Genomic DNA, 19,987 nt, shown 5'->3' on the forward strand with positions numbered 1-19,987 from the left:
TTAGAACAAATAATCATCCTCAAATTGTAATTTACATTTTACGACATTGTTGTTTTCCAATGTTTACAATACTGACGAAATTTCCAAATCCACAAATATAATATTTTACATATATATATATACATTTCGCAAAGACTTTTTGACACAAGAGAAAAGATACCTAGAACGCTAAAGCTACGCAAAACAGAAATTCTAATGCTTGAAACGAATGGCAAGATTGAAAAGTAATCCAAAAAAGACCTACTACACAGCCTGAAAAGTGAGTATTCAAAGAATCTAACGTTACTTCTCAAATGATTTAACTTCTTTGGTTACCCATATCTATGCTATTTTACAGTCGTGCAAGCATCTTCAAAAAGATAAAAAATAACTACTAAATATTCGTATTGAATTACAAAAAGTTAAAATATATTCAACACTACTCAAATTTCATTCCTTTTGATGTTAAATCTTTCTTTGCTTCTAGTATCTCCTAAAAAGAAAAGAAAATATTTGTTCTTATTAAGTCAAATAATTTGCGGTTTAGCCTCTTTCTTAAAATGTTGTAAAAGTGAATTCTGTGAAATGTCTGGGTTTTAAACCGTGTTAAGTTCTTAACTACGAACTGTGCAAATAAAAAACATAAGCTTTGCCATGTAATTCATTTTTATCGCCTTAAATGCTTGCTTTAAAATGCAAAATTTACTAGCTACTTTCTGTCCCCTGTAAAAACATTTTTTTAGACTGCAAAAAATTTTTATTCAAAGGTTTCTGATCAAGTATTTTTCTCCCCAGGCTAGTTGTCCATATATTTCAGATAGCGTACTACTAAAATGAATCTCCACATAGAAATTTTAGGTTAACTTATCTCGCACATACTTTTTTCAGCATACTTTTTTTTGAAAAAGTTTGCATGTTTCTATCGAACCAACCTGATTTTAATTTTTGCCTCAGTTTCAAATACTTAAATCTCTCACAAACTTTTACCATACAAGTCTTTGATTAAAAGTATCGCATATAAACAATTGAACCAGCAGCGAACTTTTAATTTAGATGCTTACGGTATTGTTATTTGAAACATTTGCTTAAGAAATATGACGTATTTCTGAGAAGAAATAACTTGACCAAACATTTAAATAAAAAGAAACTTTCTTAAAAGAAGATAAAGCAATAAGCTGAACTTTGATAATTCTAACCTAAAATTGTTACGCTTACGAAGCATGTGCATCAGGTCAATTTTGGTCCTAAATTTTCTCACTAATGGTATCTGATACACAACACAAAGCTGTTATAATTACATCTAGAAATTTACCTCTCTTAATTCTTCAGCTGCTTCTGTGCAGTCATTAAAAGTTGCAACACGATATGCTATAGTGATAACTGAATAAACCTAAACCAGATGAACAGTTAAAAAAAACTACATCAACCCACACCAAATAACCTTACATAAATTAAAAAGAGAACAGTTGTTGATAGCGTTGCATTATGTGGGAGCACATAGTGTTGCCATAAAAAATCCATCGAAAATTAAAAGATCTCGTGCCTCTTTTGTGTGCTGGAAAGAAAAAGCAGATGCACACGGTGTGATATATTCTTATTGAACAGCGTCAACATAATCACAACAAATGTTAATGAAATACAACACAAAATTACTTACTCCAAACAATCCGATTAAAATAACTGGTGACTAGAAACAAAACAAAAATTAAAATGGAATTATTATACATTTCGTTAAAAAGTTACAACTTTAGCATACATTGCTATCGAAATATTCACTGCTGGCTAGTAAATGTATCGTTGTAGAAAGAAACGCAATCTTCAATTTTACAATCCTGCAACATTCTTTAGAACAGAAATATTATCATATATTTTTGTATGTTTTAATTAACAGAGAAAACATTCACAAATGTTTTTTTTTTATCAAAATCTTTTTATGCTGAAACATTTTTATAACAACTTTCAGATAGGTAATTTTAGAATTCAACGTACCAGCATGATAACCATTCTAAATTCCTTCGAATGAAAGGGTGAAAAAGTATCACTAAAAAGTGCAGTAAAGTAGAAACAACCATACAAAAGAGTGATTGTTACCCATTGCATCAACTTCGTCATCTTGATATATGAAGTTTATGTGTATGTATCTAAATAGGCATATATGATAACAAATGACAAAACTCTATGCAAAGAAAAGTCTGAAATAAGGTCAAAGTACATACATATTTTTTTAAAAAAAATAGAACTCATAGGGAAAAGTTGACATTTCACCAAACATTTTTAAAAACAAAGCCATCTATATTATTTCCTCCAAAGATAAAATTGTCCTATTATTCATCTAGTTTAAAAACTTCATGAATGAATAATGATTTCTGTGGAATATTTTGAAAAATATTTTACAGTACAGTAGACGTAAGTTAATTTGAATGCCGCTTAATTCGAACTTTCCGTTATTTCGAACAAATTGCTAAATTTGCTAAACCAAACTCAGGGGAGTTTGGTTTAATAAAGTCTTATATTTTGAGCTGCTTAATTCCAACTCCACTAATTCGAACATTTTGATAATTCGAACATTTTTTTAGTCCCAAGGCTACATTATGCTCGTTAATTCGACCTCTTGTGTATCAATAAAAAAAATCTTATCAGGAAATAAAAAAAAAAACGTTTTCGTTTTTATTTACTTTTTTTGCATCAATGGTGGCAATGTTTCTTTCAATTTATCGATTAAATTGACATTTCCAATAAAATGAAGTTTACAAGGAATTTGGAGGCCTTGCCCATCTTCAAGCAAACAAAGATTTTTATAAAAAGTTGTAGTTAAGTTGTAATAAAGTTATAGATAGATGTGCATATTTTACATGGCTAGTCTCACAAATATCGAGGGATATACCCTGTCTATTATTTCCAGGAGGGACAATGGCTTAGATGGAGAGACCCAATTAGGCCCGCACTCTACCAGACAACTCCCAGCAACATCCAACGGCCCACACAGTGTGCCATCTCCCCAAATTCCCTCACATGGCTTGGGTTAACCCAGGGCTATGGTAACATTCACTCGCCCATGTTGAATCGTCATCAAGAGGAATCGAACCCCGGTCTCCTGTACTTGTTTAATCAAACCTTCTTCTATGAGAGTTTAAGTGTGAAACGTCCATATTTCCTCTCAATCAAAAGTGGTACCATGTGACATCCCAACAAAGAAGAGAATGTTATACTTTTAGCCTGCTTTTCAGCTAATCTGTACTCTTCCTTTCCAGTAATATAGATGAATTCTGTTGTTTAAATTTCAACGGTAAGCTCTTTTGGCTTTGGCATTTGCATGGCAGGAAAAAAGATGGGGTCACTAAGTGAAGCAAAGTAATTATCAGTCTATTTCTTCACACAAAGGCATTCAGGATTCTTTAATGAATTCAAATAAATCAGAAGGGATCAACCTGCACTCGATAATAGTTTATAGCCATAACAATGTTCCTGTTAGAAGAAATCCACAGTAAAAGGCCTGTCTCCACCAAATCCTAGCATCTTTTTTCCTGCCACACAAATGCCAGAGCCAAGAAGCTTACCCCTAAAAAGTAACAAATAACATCATGTTGGATGGAATCCATATAAAAACTGGTGTTACAAATCCACCTAACCAATGTCATTCCTTTCCAAACGGCAAAGATCTTTCTGCTTTACTGCCCATGTCTCACTAACGTATAGCACTTCTTGGTCTTATATTATTGTGTTTGTGGTTTTTAGCCAGCTAAGTATCAACCACGCTAATAGAGGTAGCTAAACCTCTCGTCTTAAAATAAGTAATAAAGCCAGGACAATATAAAAAAGCTGGTTTATAATTCCAAAAAATTTTGATTGGAATAGCAAGGAACTTGTAAAAATGTTCTGCCAGACTTCAAATAAGTTGTCCGTTCGCAGCAAGTCAACGTGTTTTGCCAAACAACAGTAAAATCACATATCGATAAAATGACCAGTATCCATTTGCCTTGCTTATTTTCTATTTTTTACTTTGCAGGTTTTTAAAAAAATTGTAGGCGAGCTAAGCTCAATAGCGGTCGTTACTTAGGCATATTGAACTTCGCTCTTTGGAATGTTTTTCGTCATTTTTTTTAAAAGAAAGTCTGAATGTTTTATCACTTTGAACAGACCCTGATCCCTATTCTTCACCTTAATTATTTGCAAAGGCAGGAGGTGGAGAATAATTTCGCGCGTACAAAAATACGGAATTCATCATTCTAAAGAGCGAGACTTATTTGCGACCAAAAATCCAAGTTTGAGGCAAAAGTTTGATACTTCTGCCGCCCCATACTTTTTTTCCTAACATGCTAAGCAAATTAGAAGTCCTTATGTCCGGAGATTAGGACCTTGCAAATTCGTTTCAGGGCCTCGTGGTACTGGTAACGAGGTTGGAAACCTCGAAATACTTCAAGTCGTGTATTTTTGTCAAGAAAACTTATCCAAGAGTAGCGTAATTAAGAAAGATTAAGTAGCGTAATTAAGAAAATTGTTAAAACATGGGTTTTGCTTATTTATTATTCAATCCTTGGTTATTGAGTCAAATTTAAACATAAAATAAATATATACATCTTTTAAAAATACATAATTACAGGTAGAAAAATAACCAACCCTCTGAATTTGTACAAAAATACAATATAAAATAATTATTTTTTCTTCTCCGTATAAAATTAGTTGTGGTAACACAAGGAAAACAAAGTACTGTTAAAAATCCTTTATTCAAACTTATAAGGAAATTATGTGGAGAAAAAGCGTTTAAGAAAAATTAATCTTAATTGAATCTACATGTTAATTTAAGTTTTTTATATAGTGGTATATCAATTAAAATTTTGCACTATTATCAGCATAAAAAAGAGATGAAAATTAACGAGAAAAAAGTAAAAGTAAACATATAAATGATTATATAAAGGATTCGTAAGGTTCCTTATCTTCGACAAAAGGTATATCATCAAGACCGCCATCCAACATCAGCATCTCCAATTGGCGCAAAAATCCAAGCTAGAAAAAGAAAAAAATCCATGTCTAAATCACTCCCAAACAAAACACAGAAAAACGGATTATAATGTTGTGATGAAGGTGCATTACAATTTCTTAATGAGGTGTAGGTTGTAGCCTAGTTAACTAAGCTTTCTTCTTCGAGTTGATAAAATGAGTTTCTCTCAAACTAAAGCCTAGACGCGAACGAATTACTCAGCGGAAACCCCGAGTTTAAATCGAACAATGTGACTAATCGCTTCATAGGACATTTAAATTTATCTGTGAGTTGTATACCAAGCTTGGCCAAATCTTACTTTGGTAAAAACTTTGTAGAATACTAATGTTTATTAGGGTGAGTGAAACCACTCGCTGGAATATTCGGGATGAAAAGGGCTTTCCCCGATAATAATCACGTGAGCAGAGAACAATAGAATTAGCCAGATTTTGACCGCAGAAAAATCGTTTGAGACCCAGCGTAATTTTTCCCACCTTAACTACTCCGATTTCCCGGTGGTAATAAAAATTACGCTGGGTCTTCTGGCTATGTAGGTTGGTGCTGAATAGACCTTTCCCGAGGTTCGTGATTTCTTAATTCCTGATTCGCAATCTTTTTGATAATTTCGAGAATTTTCCGAGAATTATAATCATAATCACTGTCATGTTTTTCTTATGCGATTTGTCCTCTTGGTATCAAACAAATATAGCATTTTAGCTAACGAGCCGTTCCATTGCTATTTTGAAACAATTAAAAAATATCAAACAAAGCAGCAGATAAAGGCTAAAAGACTTAACATACCAATCTTTGTTGTTCAGATGAAGCTAAAATGAAGATAGAACAAAATCAGAAACAAAAGTATCATAAAGAAGTTCTTAAACTACAATTCTGTAAAGAAAATTATTGAAATAATTTTAAAGATCATAGCCACCATAATGGCTTAAGCCTTTTCATATTAGACTGTACGCACAATTTGTCAAAGTTTACTTGTCAATGTTCACAGCACTTAGGTTCTTCAGTTATTTCGTCAGATGCAAAACCTCAAAATGATCATTTTTGCTAATGTCAAAATGACCTATTTTTTAAATTTTCCGGACATTCGCAAGCCGTCGCGATAATTGTTTCATAATGCTATTTTCAAAAAATTATGAACAGAATTATAGCTTTTGTTTTTCGCAAAATCAAAGTGTGGAAAAGTAAGGGAATAGTCTGCATGGAATCTTACATGCGATTAAGTTTCTTTCAAACAAAAGAGTTCCCATTAAAATATTATAAATTACCCTTTTTAGAAATCAAATTAAATCAGGTTGTAAAAAGCTTCCCGCAAAAAAATGAATAAATGCCTGTGAGAATACATCGCGCTAAGGTAATACCACTCACATATGGATAGAGCCCTCCTATCAGGTGACGATGCAACACAATATCCAACGTCTTCTTTCCTAATCCGCCGAAGCTTCATTTTTCTTTTCGCTTTTTCAGAAACCCAGGGGTAAGTTTTGAGTATCCATTCTAAAGGATCCTCCCAATCGTTTCGGTAACCGTGTAATCGTAAGCCTTGCTTTACAGTTTGGATAAAATACGGACTGATTGAGTAATTCCACAGGTCAACAAACCATTCTTCTGCAGTAAGAATGTCTGGAGGACATGTATAAAACATAGTTGCGCCTAATAAAAAAAAAGAAAATTTAAGAGGAAAAAAAATACATAATCTATGTATAAAGTAAGTCCATTAACGAACTTAGCGACCAATAAATTTGACTAATACACCATACCTATGGTAGCTTCTGCTGAGTTATACTTTTCAATTATTCTGTTTATATGTCTCCATGCCGACGCTAACCAGTCAGCAATTCGAAAGGATTCACGTTGCAAATGCTGGTTGCCATGATGAATAAATTTTCTTCGCAAATATTTTTGAAGAAGTCCATTTGCTGGTTCTTCATGATTAGGTTGCCATATCCATCTAAAAACAAACTGTGTTACAGACCTGTGCAAAAGTATCACATACTTACTAACCTTCAACCTTAGACATGTCAAAATGAATTTAGAACAGTTTTCCTCGATTAAAAAAGCACAATATAAAAATTAGTTTTAGAATAACACAAGCAAGAAAAGTACAAAAACACAACAACGACAATGATAACAACGACAACGATAACCACCACGACGATAACAACGACGGCGATAACAACAACGACGACGATAACAACGACAACGACAATAATTATAACTGCTACAACGAGGATAACAGAAACAACTTCAATGACATTTACCTAAAGTTTTGTTGCCACTGTAAAGGTGTTACAACGGTAGGGTGTTGAGTTAAGGTACAGATGATGTACGGTTGCATTTCTAAGTCTTGACATGTTGTTATTACATCTCCGATGTCGATACCACTGTCGATAAAACTTTGCGAAAACCCATCTAACACAACCACAAATTGCCTAGAAGTCAATAATAAAAATTAAATAAAAAGTTTAAGAGAGGGGGTGAAAAAAAATTGGTGACATAACTGACCTTTCTCTTCGTTCTGTCAAAAGGTTATTTAAAAGCAGCTAAATATAAGAAATAAGTTACTTTCAGATATCAAGTAAGAAACGCGAAAAACTAAAGATTCATGGATAAAATTTAGTAAATAATAAAAAGTAAAAATAAATAACTACCTTCCATCTATCAGGCGTCAAATTTTTAAGTATAACTGGAGGAATGGTTCCTTCATTTATTCTAATAACAAAAATGAAAATCACAATACAGTACGTAGCGAACTATCAATCAAACGAACTGTCAATCAAACGATAAAAAAGATTCTATGAACATCAAATTGATGTAGAAAAATAATTTGAATCACCTAGTATATGTATGTCACGTGCTCCTAAGCATTTTAAAATTTGATAAAGCTACCTGTGGTTAAGAAACATGGCAATTCTTCTAGCCAGGTATGATTTTCCAGTTCCACTTGGTCCATAAAACATAACATGCCGATGGCAAAGAATAAGTGAAATATATTTCTAGATAACCAAAGTATTAAGAATAAATTGGAGAACAAACGTTCAGAAAAGGCGATAAGCTTTAAGTTTAAAGCAGAAGTTTTAAAACTTAATTAACAAATAACAAGCACTCACATATATGCATACTATAAAATCGAGGTTACGTTAGATTTCAGAAAGACTAATTTATGGCAAATTAGCACTCAATCTGAAGTCACTGCGAAGTTTTACAAGAGACACAAATAGTTTCAGATTACTCACTTCTAGGTATGATTTCGATATCAACGTATCGTAAGACAAAGAAGCGAGACTCCATTCTTTTTTACCTAATATAAAAATGTAACATAAAACAAAGAAATTTTAATTACGGTCATCACATTTTTAGGTTGCAATAATGAAGAGTTTTTTACCTTTAATACAAATTCGACAGGGCAAGAAACCATCTTGAATTTTAGCCTGAGATATATCAAATTGATCACCTGAAAGTTTAAATGAAACAAAATGTAAGGTATATAATCATTTTTTTTCAACGTATAAATATATACATGCATGAAAAAAAAATTTTTTTAACGCAGGTTCAAACGGATTTGAACTGAGCCGGAAGCTCAAGGAGAGAAAATCCTTTTCCCAACTTTTTACACTGTCGTAGAACACACAATCAAAAATAGTGAAGAACTGTTCCTACTTTTAAGAAACCCATCTAGCAAAAAAACTTCCAAACATGCATTTATATTGCGATCGTTTAACGATGCAAATAAATCAATTCATGTAGCGGAACCTACTGAAAACAAAAATAGAGAATCTTACCAATGCGTATTCTGTGATCACCGACTTGTAAATACCCTATATCGTACTTTGTTAGTTCGAGCGCGTGTTTGTCAAACAACTGAACATGTTTCTGATAAAAAATAAACGAATAAAAAGATGAAGAAAAAGAAAATCAGTGTATACTTATAAAAACATTTCTAATCAGTCGCAATAACAAGAATAATAACAAAAACAACAACAACAACAACAACAACAACAACAACAACAACAAAATCATATCATGAGTGACGTTTACAAATAATATTAGCACACCATAAAAAAGTTTTTAAAAAGTTTCTACTTACAAGAAAAGTATCGACTGCAAGTTCTTCTATATCTTTGTACGTGTTCACACGTCTTACGTTAAAACTTTCAATCGCAATAATATCAGACTCCTGCAGAGAAAACACGACAACATTGTCACTTTGTATCAAGTCATACAAAGTTAGTTTATTTGCTCAAATGAGCGCCCCAAATCGGTGGAACGCTAAGGGTGCTATTAAAGGATAATGCCCCTATTAACGAAAGGGTGCTAAATTTTTGGATCCTGATTCTGTGATTTTAGAAGTGAGCACAAAAACATGGAAGTTGAAGCTCGTACGTTACATTGCATACAAAAACAACAACAAGCAAACAGAAGAAAACTATGAGTTTTTTTTACAGATAAAAAGGTAAATTATTATGTAGCCAAATTTTATTTGAGGTAAGAGAATCACTTAAACGACGTTATTGAAACATTACCTTGTAATCTTGATCTAAAACTAAAGACACTTCCATCTTTTTCACTCGCGCCCAAATCACCGATGCTAGAAAAATTGCAACTAACACATTTAACAATAGATGCAATAAAACTAAGACACAAAAGAAAAAACAACGAACATGAACGTTAATGGAAATAAATAGGATAGAATGTTTTAGTTCACATAGGAAACTCTCATTTTGAAACAATCAGGACGTTTAATTGATTGATTACATGTCCGATGCGGTAGGTATTACAAGCTAATTACTGTAACGAATAGAAAAGTGGCTTTCAATGATGACTTTTTTCAGGATGTCAGTTGTCACTCAAAAAATACTTTATCTCTCTCTACTTACGTTTTCTGGCCAGCACATTTTCACCTGATACGCTCTATGAAAAAAAAAATAATAATAATAAAATAACATCGAGTCTTTTTAACATACACTGTCATACTCTGCATATAAATTTACCATAAATTAAAATTAAAATATATTTAGCCTGATTTCGTAACTAATTTTAAAAGGCTTTGTGCATCGTAAATTATCGCCAACTTGGGATTGATTCAAAACATTTTTTAAAAATAAAAGAACGATGAATAAGAGGATTTCTTATTATACGAGATGCATCAATATGTTTGGTATTGACCGGTCATGAAAAGATGCTAAATCGGTTTTAGTAATTACTGTTCGGACGTGATTTCTTCCTTTGTGTTTTCATAAAACTTTATTTTTATTTAACCTATGCTAGCGTACGTGGAACATATGAGAGTTGCACCGCCTCTTTACCAGTAAGTCTAAATTTACAACTTTCGTGAGTTTTTTTCATGGAACCAAGTCGACTTTCGTGTTTGTCACGGAAGAACACGCGCTAGAAATTTCTGAAGTAATAAAACAAGTATGTTGTTTAAATGTCCTGAGTTCAAAACGTCCAAAGGTCACATGACGAATCTCTATGATTCTTCCCATGAGTTAGAAACATAATGCATGTAATAGTTGTGTAGTGTATACTATGGTAGGAGTGAATGCATGGTTAATATTAACCATCCCTATGATGTCACCAAAATAGAGTGTTTTGTAGCCTCTCCTTGGTGTCAAATTCAATATCTGACAATACCCAAAAATAGACACAATAAAAAATAAAATTGATAAACAAAGATTGCAGAAACAATTTTCTGACCACGTGAGAAAAAGCTATATACATTTCACAATTATTGTGAACATGTGACTATCGTCAAGAAAATATGATGAGAAATAAAGAGAAATTATGAAAAAATAAACGGAAGGGGTGACCACTTTATATGGTACCAAGTTTAGAAATCTTTTGTGGGCGAAATCATACTCACTATTCTTTTCCGCTTTTGTCTTTGTTCTCTTAAAAGTTTTAGGCCTACGTCATCTTCACTAAAAGTGCGACGAAGCCTACCATGAATTCGATGTTGTCTCCGTTTAGTTTCACCTAAAGTATTCAATGAGTCTGCTGATTGGCTAGTAATTTCATTTAAATGGCTGTTAAAACTATCCAACTGTTGCTGTTGGAAAGGCTTTTCTTCGCTTTTCTTGCTTTTCGTTTCATCGTCAGAACTAAAAGGAACTTCCTCTTCGATGTCACAAATGAGATGTTGTAAAAGACGTGCAATGTCCGGACTATGACCAGTAGAATTACTTCTTTGTTTGCTTGTTTCACCAAACGAATTACTACGTGGTCGCCCCATGTTGGGCGGAGCGGAACGTCTCTCAGTAACAGATATATTGTTTTGATCAAATGTAATACGTTCTATGTTTTCAGGTCTCGAAAAATTCGTATCTATATTATTCTTTTCGCTTGTTACAATGGAAGACATTTCTTCATCATTAATACTGTGCATATTTAAGCCGCCATGTTTCTGTTCGCTTGCATTAATGGCAGACATTTCTGTATTTTCTATGCTGTGTACAGCTGAGCCATAACTAGTTCTTGTATCATTTTCACATTCACTACTTGCTTCAACACTATTCAGAATTTTTTCCCCAGTCCCTTCTCCTTCAAATATATTTTCATAATTTTTAGCAGACAAAATTTCATTAATATTATTATCGACAGTTACACTGTCATTTTTTAATTTTACCCTATTATCTTCAAAACGACGTTGATACACCAATGAAGGCTTTTGGTTTTGAGTTTTTAATTTTCCAACGACAAAGCTATTCTTATATCCATTCTTATGTCTCAAAGTGGTCTGTGTTGCTTCTCTTCCTGTAACGCTGACGTCATCGATTTGGACAACGATTATTTTATCTTTCTCTTCTTTTTCTTTTTTGAACGGTATCACACTTTTACTTTCCCCATAATTACGTTGTTCAATCATATGATGGTGAGTTTCAGACTCCTTCGCAGGGTGTTTTATACTCTCCAAAATGCTTTGGCAAGACTTGCTAAACGTGTTCAGCGAAGAAGTTTCCGATGTTTTAACCTCGAATTTTTTACCAATTTCAGAAACCTAAAAGACATATAAACAACTTATTAAGAAGATTTAGAACAACAATAAAAAAACGAAAAATAAATTTCTTTAAAAAACATCTTTAAGAACCTTTTTAAAAACTTTTCTTCTTGGGTGCGGAGTTAAGCTTACTCTGGTATCATTATTATTTTTATCTAGCTTAACTTGTTTATCCCAAACAGAATGTTCAGTTGAAAGTTTTACATCTTCACCGTGCTCTTCTTCAAGACTTTGATGCAATGCTGTTTCTGCTTTTTCTAGCGTTGTGTTCGTCCATTCACTGTAAATCGTGTTAGTTTTGGAAACCTTGGAATCATCATCATCATTTTCTTTTCGTAAATCGATAACTCCGTGAGAAATATGCTTATCATGTGAGGTTAATTTCTTCAGAGTTAAATTTTCGGGGATTTTCTTTTTTCGTAATATTCTACGGTCCAGACTTCCATAAATTAAATCATTTTCAGTACTATCCAACTTTTCCACGTCAAGCATTGACTCGTTGGTTGTTTTTAATTTATGATTTTGATAGGAGAAAAACTTTTTCGATGTACTGTTCAACAAAGAAGTTCTTTCAAAAACATTTTTCCGCCGTCCAATTCCATGAAAACTTCTCGTTCTCGCTACACTTTTTTCATTTTGATAAAACTCTTCAGTGCAACCATCTTTACAGCAAGTGTTTTCAAACTCCTTCTTAAAACAATTGCATTTTTTCTTTACATATAGCTTCCGATCTAAACTTCCATATTTGTTGTTGTTGTTGTTGTTGTTATTATTATCGACAACATCATCTACAGTTACCCACTTTCCATTTACAACTTGCCACTGCTTCCCCATCACGAAGACAGAAAACTGAGAAAGTTTACAACAACCGTCATCATCAACATTATTATTATTCTTAAACTCTTAAACAGCTAACTTGATATAATCTGATCTATGTGAATAGATACCCACTAAGATTGCTCATAGTTGACATTCCAATGATTAATAAGTATCTACGAAGCAATCAACTTCTAACTCCCTTTTTGTAAGAACATTAAAGTACACAAAGAAACGCTTAAAAGAAGTATAAAGTTAAACAAAAAGACAAGCAGTTTTGATGAATAGTTCATCTTTTAAACATCCGCCGTTACAGTTATTCAGAAGAAAGAATTATTAGTTTACAGCAAACATTTTTACTGTATATATATTCATAAACGCTGATAATGTTCAGTGGGGCAAGTCACAACTCGAAATAAAGAAGGTTGACAAAAACAATTTTTGACAATAGTAGGCGGACGATTGTGATAAGGTTATTTTTCATTTGTAATGATAAGCTAATTTGTTATACAAACATCGCGATTAGGATGCAGTTTACTTGAATCAAATCAGTAATCAAACTTCAAAACGTTATGAAGAAGAATTATTATTAAATACAGCAAGAATTCTGCAGTCATGGTAGAAGGGAAACTTGTGTCGGGTTTGGCCCCATGAATGCAACGATTGTACGCAGTAATATAACGATAAGTGGTTAAAAATACTTCGAGCAAGAATTAAAATACACCACTTAAGTGTTCCACGTTGTGATTGGCGTCTTAATATGTTAAATATTTTAAGAATTATAATAAACAAGGAAAGTATAAGAGCACGTATTCACAAAGCAGTTCTGTTATACGCATTTATTAAATATCCTGAGAGTAATTACTACAAACACAGCAAGCCATCTTTAAGTATTCATGTTTTAATATTTAAAAACAAACAAGGAAACTTGAGCGATTTTTAACGTTAAGAAACTTCCTGAAAATTAACAACACTTTCAACTTCTATTTTCTGCACTAAAATATGCCTCTTTGTGGATTCTCTTTTGTTATTTTTTATTTCTTTATTAATGTGCCATCTTACAGTACCTTTAATTTCAGTCTAATATTTTAAAAACAAAACAAACATAGACGTGTATAGATTAATTAAAACTTACTTCTCTTCTTTTAACTGTATCAAATGCTTCGTTGTTAGCAAAAGCAGTTGGATGATCTGTAAGGTCTGCTGATTCGTTTTTGATGAATGGAGAGACCATAGCAACATTAGATAAACCAAGCTGTAAACGAAAGTAAAATAAGTTTATGGGAAACTACAAAATTTTAGCGCATTTTTTAAAAAAAACAACACAAAAATCGTCACAAGTGGTTGGGACCACTTGGGCTTACCCTATATATCATAAATACAAACCACTCTTTTTTTAACTGAAGCAATAACACGCTAAACTTTTAACATTACATAATATATTCGCTATGAAAATCTTTCAGCATGTTTCGTTCACCTGGCGACAACATTGGCAATAAGTATGACAACAGGAAGAAACTGACGCAAAACGCAAAATTTAAGCTATTTTTTTTCTCGACAAATTAACAAATTTTTAAACTAGTAAATTTTCTCCTAGGTAATAATTTTTGATTCTCCTTAAAAATTCCGTCTGTGTCACAGCATTTTTTCCATGCTAAATCTTGTTAATTTTCTAAGAGGTGAATTTTTTCTTAAATTTTATATTATTGATCTGTTTGTCTTGTGTACTTGTCTAAACTTTTATACAGAACAAGAACTTAAACAACTTACCTGAAGTTTTGACGTATTAGGTTTTGGCTTAGGTTTAACTGGAGGTGAAACGGTATTATTTTCTGACGTAGAACTGGAGGAAAGGCTAGGTCCATACAACCTAGATACATCCCTATATATGTTTGAAGCCATTGTGGAGTATGACGTATATTGGTCTGTGGCATTCTGATTTGGATATTCACTGCTCTGTAAGTCAACAGTTTCACAACTAGATTCTGCAAATAATTCAGGTAAAACGTTGACATTAATATTCTCTGAATCTTTAGAATCCTCCAATGTTTCTTCGGTCACCGTTTCGGTGTCCATGCATAATTCTTCTTGTGAATTAACTTGTGTTGCATTGCTTGTTGGATCACCATCAACTTCTTGAACTCCAACATTCATTTCTTCCTCTTCATTAACATCACTATCATACTCTGTGCTACTTGCATTTTGAAATACTTTAGTGGTGATTTTACTATTCTCTAAAGCATCTGTATTTGAATCTGAGGATGATATGCTTATATTTTCATTACTTGAAGTCTTCAAGTATTGAGAAGCAAGGGTCCGGACACGCCTAAAAGATCCTTCACGAAACAAGTGAGACCGTGATACAGGTACACCAACTACAAATTCTGGTGGTAACAAATGCGATGGTACATCCACAACAATGTTTTCTTCTTCACATTGAGGCTAAAGAATTTTCTTGTTTCTCATAATTATACAATTTTATAATAACTGATAAACACTGCAAATTATACGAAATAACACACAACGTAACAATGTTTTCGTTCCACTCTTTCGTAAAAGAAAAAATTCCAAAAGAGAAGAAAGGATGGGTTGCCTTTATTACCTATTCATTATTATTCCATTAACTAAGTAGTTGTGACTATAAAGTATTACTTTGTGAAAGTTAAAAAAACTAAAAATTACGATGCAACATTTTTAATTAAACTTTTTTTAGGTTTCCAGAAATTTAAGTTAAATTTAAATAAAAATTATAAATCAATGCTGGATCTACCTATTAAAGCATGTCTCAACATCAAATGTTACATACCTGTAGTTTTGTGGGAATTACATCTTCCAAAACACACCATTCATCTTCATTGATATCTTTACCAATCTTTTCATCCTCATCTTCATCCTCGATTGCAGTCTCAATGGTGGGACATTCAACATTTTGATCTTCATTCTTATTAAGGGGCAAACAATCATCATAGACTGATTTATCAACATTAACTTTTATAACTTCTTCTTTTGAATTACTTGATTGTTTGGGCGAGCAGCGCTTTCTAGCATTACCTAGTAAAGGAGAAGCAGCATCTTCAGATAACTGTTCGAATTTTTGCTTCATAGCATGCAAAACTGATCCTGGTGTGTTAACAACCCCATCTTCACACTCGGTAGAATTGCTGGTTTCATCAGATTCTCTATTATGATCATCGTTTTGGTAATTTGAAAGTGACTTGTTAACAAGTGATTGTGTTCTTAGCTTATTAAAAGGAGGAGTACATTGACCCTGAGTTTCAAACACAGATCTGATAGTAGAGAAACTTGCAAGTCTTTTGCTGTCATAATCACATGCATCTGGTGATTCCTGCTTTGCATCCTCCGGGGGTTTTGTTATGCTTTTCTTTTTTACTTTTCTACTTTCCTCCAACTCCATGTTGCTGTTCTCTTCTGCACCTTTGGAAACTTTTTCTTTCTTTTCTTTCTTTCGAAAAGATTCAAACTGTCGTCGTATGTTAAAAACACTTTTTCCTTTTATATTTTCTGTAGTGTCTTTATCATTCTTTCCTTGTCGATTTCGGGGAGGACTGTTTTTGAATGAACCTGTCCAATATTCAATGTCATCTGAATTTGAACGTCCATATTTTTTCTTAGACTTCCCTTTCAAACGTTTACTCACTTTGTTTGGTTTGTCAACTACTTCCTCCATAATGGATGGTGATTCCAGTTGTACTCCCAGCGTCATATTTTGATGAGGACCGTTTTCATGACTGTTCGAGTTTCTTCTAATAATACTGCTGTTTTCTCTCCACGCATCTTTTTCAGTTCCTGCGATTATATCTTCACCTAACTGTGAAGAGTAATCAAAATGACTGCTTAAGTCAACACCTTCACTGTTATGTTTATCATAGCCGCCTTCTTCACAAGTATCATCTTTTACACAAACAGAAGTTTCAGGTGAGGTAGAAAAACGTTTCTCGTACTTATCAATATTTACATCACAAGATTGTTTTTCTTCTAAACGTTCTAACTTTCTTAAAAGCTCAATCGCAAGCATCTGATCTGAAAGGTTGCTGGGTAAGTCGGTAAAATTGTCATAGGCATAAGGAATTTTATTTTTATCAACATTTTTGCAAATATCTTCAGTCTTTATATGGTTTTGACGGATAAGTGTTTCCAGATCTAGATCACAGTCTGTCCTTGATATTGGAAACAACTGACTCTCGTTTTCATGTTGTTCAAACTCTCTGATGAAATTTTGTAGATCTGAACGAGAATCTCTAGAATTACATTGTGACTGCCTATTGGACAGGTCATCCTCTAGATTACAAAGACTCTGCAATTGTAACGATATGCTATCACGCTGTTTTAGTTTGTCAGTTTCTTTGTTTCTTTTCTTAAAGGGTGTAAAAATGCTTTTCAGGCTTCTTGTTCTTCTGGACAATTGAGAATTATTCTTGTTAGGTTTTGGTGTAGGTGTTGATGATCGAGATATTGAATTAATCATTGGATCCGAATAACTAGGCACTACACCTGTAGATGATGATGTTAGAAGGGGATTATCATTAAGATTAGCAAATCGTTTATGAAGACTTATTGACATATTGTTTTTGTTAACTGCATTTTGTTGATATGGTGCTGTTTCATGAAATAAATGACGTTCCATTGTTTTATCTTCATCAGGAATTTCAATGTCTTTTAGAAATTTTGCCACACTCCCTGGATCTGATCTATATCTTTTTTGCCTTGGTCTGCGTTTTGAGGCTATGGTGGGCTTCTGCTGCGCCTTACGTATTCTGTCTAAATATGCGACAACAGAGATAAAGAAATCTGAATTTTCTGATACTCTTCTTCCAGATGATAGCAAGAATGGTTCTTGAGAATTTTGTGTAATAGTCTTCACAATAGGAGACAGTAAGTAATTTTTGTTCCTATTCTTACGAGGAAGTGAATTTGACTTAAACTCAGGCAAAACCTTTCCATTGCTACATGAGAAAACAGGTGTTGTACTGTCATTCTTTGTGTTAAACCCACTTATTCCATACAATTCATCATCAAAAGAAGATTCTACATACTGGAATATTGTTTTCACAAAAGGAGACGGTTGTTGCAGTCTTGTTTTCGTATTTGAATCATCTGTAACTCCATTAGTTAAATCCTTTTTCACCTCAGGCAAAGATTTGCTGTACTTACGATTCTTGAACTTATCCTTTGATGTCAAAGAGCTGCATTTTCTCAAATTAAACATAAACGGTGAACTTGAACGTACTGAATCAAAAGACTTTTTGTGCTTTGGCTGTTTTTTTTTCTTTGTTACATTAAAATCATCATCAAATTCATATACTTTACTTTTACCAAGGAAAAAGTCCAGTAAAGGTGACTTTCTGCCTGTGGGAGTTGATGATCGACTGAAAGAAGATTTTGCCCATAGCTGGTTGCTATCATAGCTCTTAGTCCTCTTTAAAGTTTCAGTAGAACTCACAATAGATCCAGAAGAATGAATATGCTGTAATTTTTCAATCTCCATGCTTAAACTGCTTGCTGAGGATCCTGTGGGAGACCCTGAAGAAATACCGCTTGAATATGTATATCTTCTATCCATGTTAGGTTTTGCTAGCAGACGATCAGGTGATTCCCTTCGATTGTGTTGAAATTCAATATCGTCATAAACATAAACATTGTTAACATCTATGTCATCTTCATATTCTAATACAAAATCTGTTGTCACACTATTTTCTGGGGTAGGAAGTGCACTCTCTTCTAAAGCTGTTGAATCCATAGACCCATCTGCTGTTCGAAAGAAATCAGATGAATAGCGTTCTGATGGTGGTTGATATCCTTCAGAGGATTTGTACAGTATTGAATTTGCTTCTTCCAATACCTCTGAACATGACGTTAAAAAGTCATTATCTGCTTCAATTTTGAATTTGCTACGAATTAGGCGAGGTGAAGATGTGTAGTGTTCACATAAGAACTCTTTCTTCTTATTAACCTCCTGTATAATTTTGTTTTCGTCTGGTAAAGAAACATCATCATCATCGTAACATAACTGATAGTAGTCACTTCCAGCATCGGTTATCATTTTTTTTCTAGAACAAGAAGTTTTATGTGTTATGTATTTCGAAAGCTTTTTACCTACAAATCTAATGTATCAAAATTATACGTAATTAATAGGGAAGGTGCAGTAACCACAGAGAATGTATCAGGAAATAATATGGACCTTAAGATTGTAGAGAAATGTGCTCACATAACGAAAGAACAAAGACAACATTTATGTTAGGAAGGGAGCAGTGAGTGAAAAATAAAGTTGCAGGAAATAATATCAACCACAAAGATTGCAGTTAAAATGTGCTCACATAATACAAAAAAAAATACCTCAAACCATAACTTCAACAAAAGAGGTGGTAATCACAAAATTACATAAGAAGGGCATGAAACATATTTTATTAATTTCAGGAAACATGTTTGCATGAAAACAAAACAAGCATACAATAGTGATTCAAATAAACTTTTGGATTGATGCTTAATCACAACAAGGTGCTAACAAAACCCAGGTACTTATTTGAATTGTTATAACAAAGAATAAAAATAAAAATATATGCGCACGCACAATAGTTGCATGCACTTACATAACACTATTTGGTATGGGTTTTATGGGGCCAGAAATCTTTTTCAAAATAGGGGAAAATAATGGTACCTATCAAAATCGTGTTTGTGAATGTTTTGAGGAATATTTTGCCACTCTATTTTGATTTTGTGTTAGTAATAAATGGTTGAAAACATATTTCTTGCACATAAAAACAGATAATTATAAGCAAAATGCCTCAAAATTTAATATTACATTGGAATTGCATTAATTCAGAAAAATCGATTCCACAGTTAGGAAAAACTTAACAAAAATGTTGGAAATCAAAACAAATTTTCATGTATACGATCATTAGGTCAGAATTTATTTCTAGTGTTTTCCATTTAGGAGAGTTTACTATTGTTGTTTTGCGCAATGTCAAAATTTTTGGAGCAGAAACCAGCCTTGTATTTACAAAGCTTATAACAATTGGGCAAGTAATTCAGAAAATATTAAATTTGAATTAGCTGCACCTTATACCTCCCCAATACCAAACAGGGTTGAAATGTGGATTTCATGGAATACTCATGTGTTACAAACTTAAGATTATTTTAAAAAAAGAAACTTTTTTCGTTATTATCATACAGTCCTCTTTGCTACT

At 32.9% G+C, this 19,987-nt stretch overlaps 2 protein-coding genes across 2 annotated transcripts in view; both read right to left on the bottom strand.

The window, feature by feature from the left end:
* On the bottom strand, positions 1 to 17,730 carry LOC130654787 (dolichol-phosphate mannosyltransferase subunit 3-like). The gene is made up of 5 exons (XM_057457413.1): positions 17,719 to 17,730; positions 1,969 to 2,120; positions 1,637 to 1,666; positions 1,292 to 1,369; positions 1 to 472 (listed from the first exon to the last, which is right to left on the bottom strand). Exons 2-5 carry the CDS (start codon positions 2,089 to 2,091, stop codon positions 419 to 421), a joined length of 285 nt encoding a protein of 94 aa, XP_057313396.1. The 5' UTR covers positions 2,092 to 2,120; positions 17,719 to 17,730; the 3' UTR covers positions 1 to 418.
* The window catches only part of LOC130654774 (uncharacterized), a 23,884-nt gene continuing 8,382 nt past the window's right edge, over positions 4,486 to 19,987 (bottom strand). Inside the window, exons 2-18 of the mRNA XM_057457391.1 lie at positions 15,589 to 18,850; positions 14,553 to 15,224; positions 13,918 to 14,037; positions 9,847 to 9,880; positions 9,493 to 9,557; positions 9,057 to 9,146; positions 8,752 to 8,842; positions 8,355 to 8,423; positions 8,206 to 8,270; positions 7,859 to 7,965; positions 7,621 to 7,681; positions 7,475 to 7,512; positions 7,231 to 7,401; positions 6,730 to 6,920; positions 6,338 to 6,622; positions 5,759 to 5,781; positions 4,486 to 4,983 (exon numbers count right to left, since the gene is read on the bottom strand). Of these exons, the coding sequence (XP_057313374.1) occupies positions 4,885 to 4,983; positions 5,759 to 5,781; positions 6,338 to 6,622; positions 6,730 to 6,920; positions 7,231 to 7,401; positions 7,475 to 7,512; positions 7,621 to 7,681; positions 7,859 to 7,965; positions 8,206 to 8,270; positions 8,355 to 8,423; positions 8,752 to 8,842; positions 9,057 to 9,146; positions 9,493 to 9,557; positions 9,847 to 9,880; positions 13,918 to 14,037; positions 14,553 to 15,224; positions 15,589 to 18,850 (5,443 nt within the window). The 3' untranslated portion in view covers positions 4,486 to 4,884. The remainder of the gene's footprint in view (positions 4,984 to 5,758; positions 5,782 to 6,337; positions 6,623 to 6,729; positions 6,921 to 7,230; positions 7,402 to 7,474; positions 7,513 to 7,620; positions 7,682 to 7,858; positions 7,966 to 8,205; positions 8,271 to 8,354; positions 8,424 to 8,751; positions 8,843 to 9,056; positions 9,147 to 9,492; positions 9,558 to 9,846; positions 9,881 to 13,917; positions 14,038 to 14,552; positions 15,225 to 15,588; positions 18,851 to 19,987) is intronic.

This window comes from Hydractinia symbiolongicarpus, chromosome 8 (assembly GCF_029227915.1).
Source record: "Hydractinia symbiolongicarpus strain clone_291-10 chromosome 8, HSymV2.1, whole genome shotgun sequence".
Classification (NCBI taxonomy): Eukaryota; Metazoa; Cnidaria; class Hydrozoa; order Anthoathecata; family Hydractiniidae; genus Hydractinia; species Hydractinia symbiolongicarpus.

What these genes read in the sequence shown, in the direction of transcription:
- LOC130654787 (XM_057457413.1), bottom strand. Translation starts at nt 2,091, where the DNA reads ATGACGAAGTTGATGCAATGGGTAACAATCACTCTTTTGTATGGTTGT. An exon ending in TTTTAATCGGATTGTTTGGA is followed by an intron (nt 1,370 to 1,636) that starts GTAAGTAATTTT and finishes CATCTGGTTTAG; the next exon opens with GTTTATTCAGTTATCACTAT. An exon ending in CAGCTGAAGAATTAAGAGAG is followed by an intron (nt 473 to 1,291) that starts GTAAATTTCTAG and finishes TTTTCTTTTTAG; the next exon opens with GAGATACTAGAAGCAAAGAA.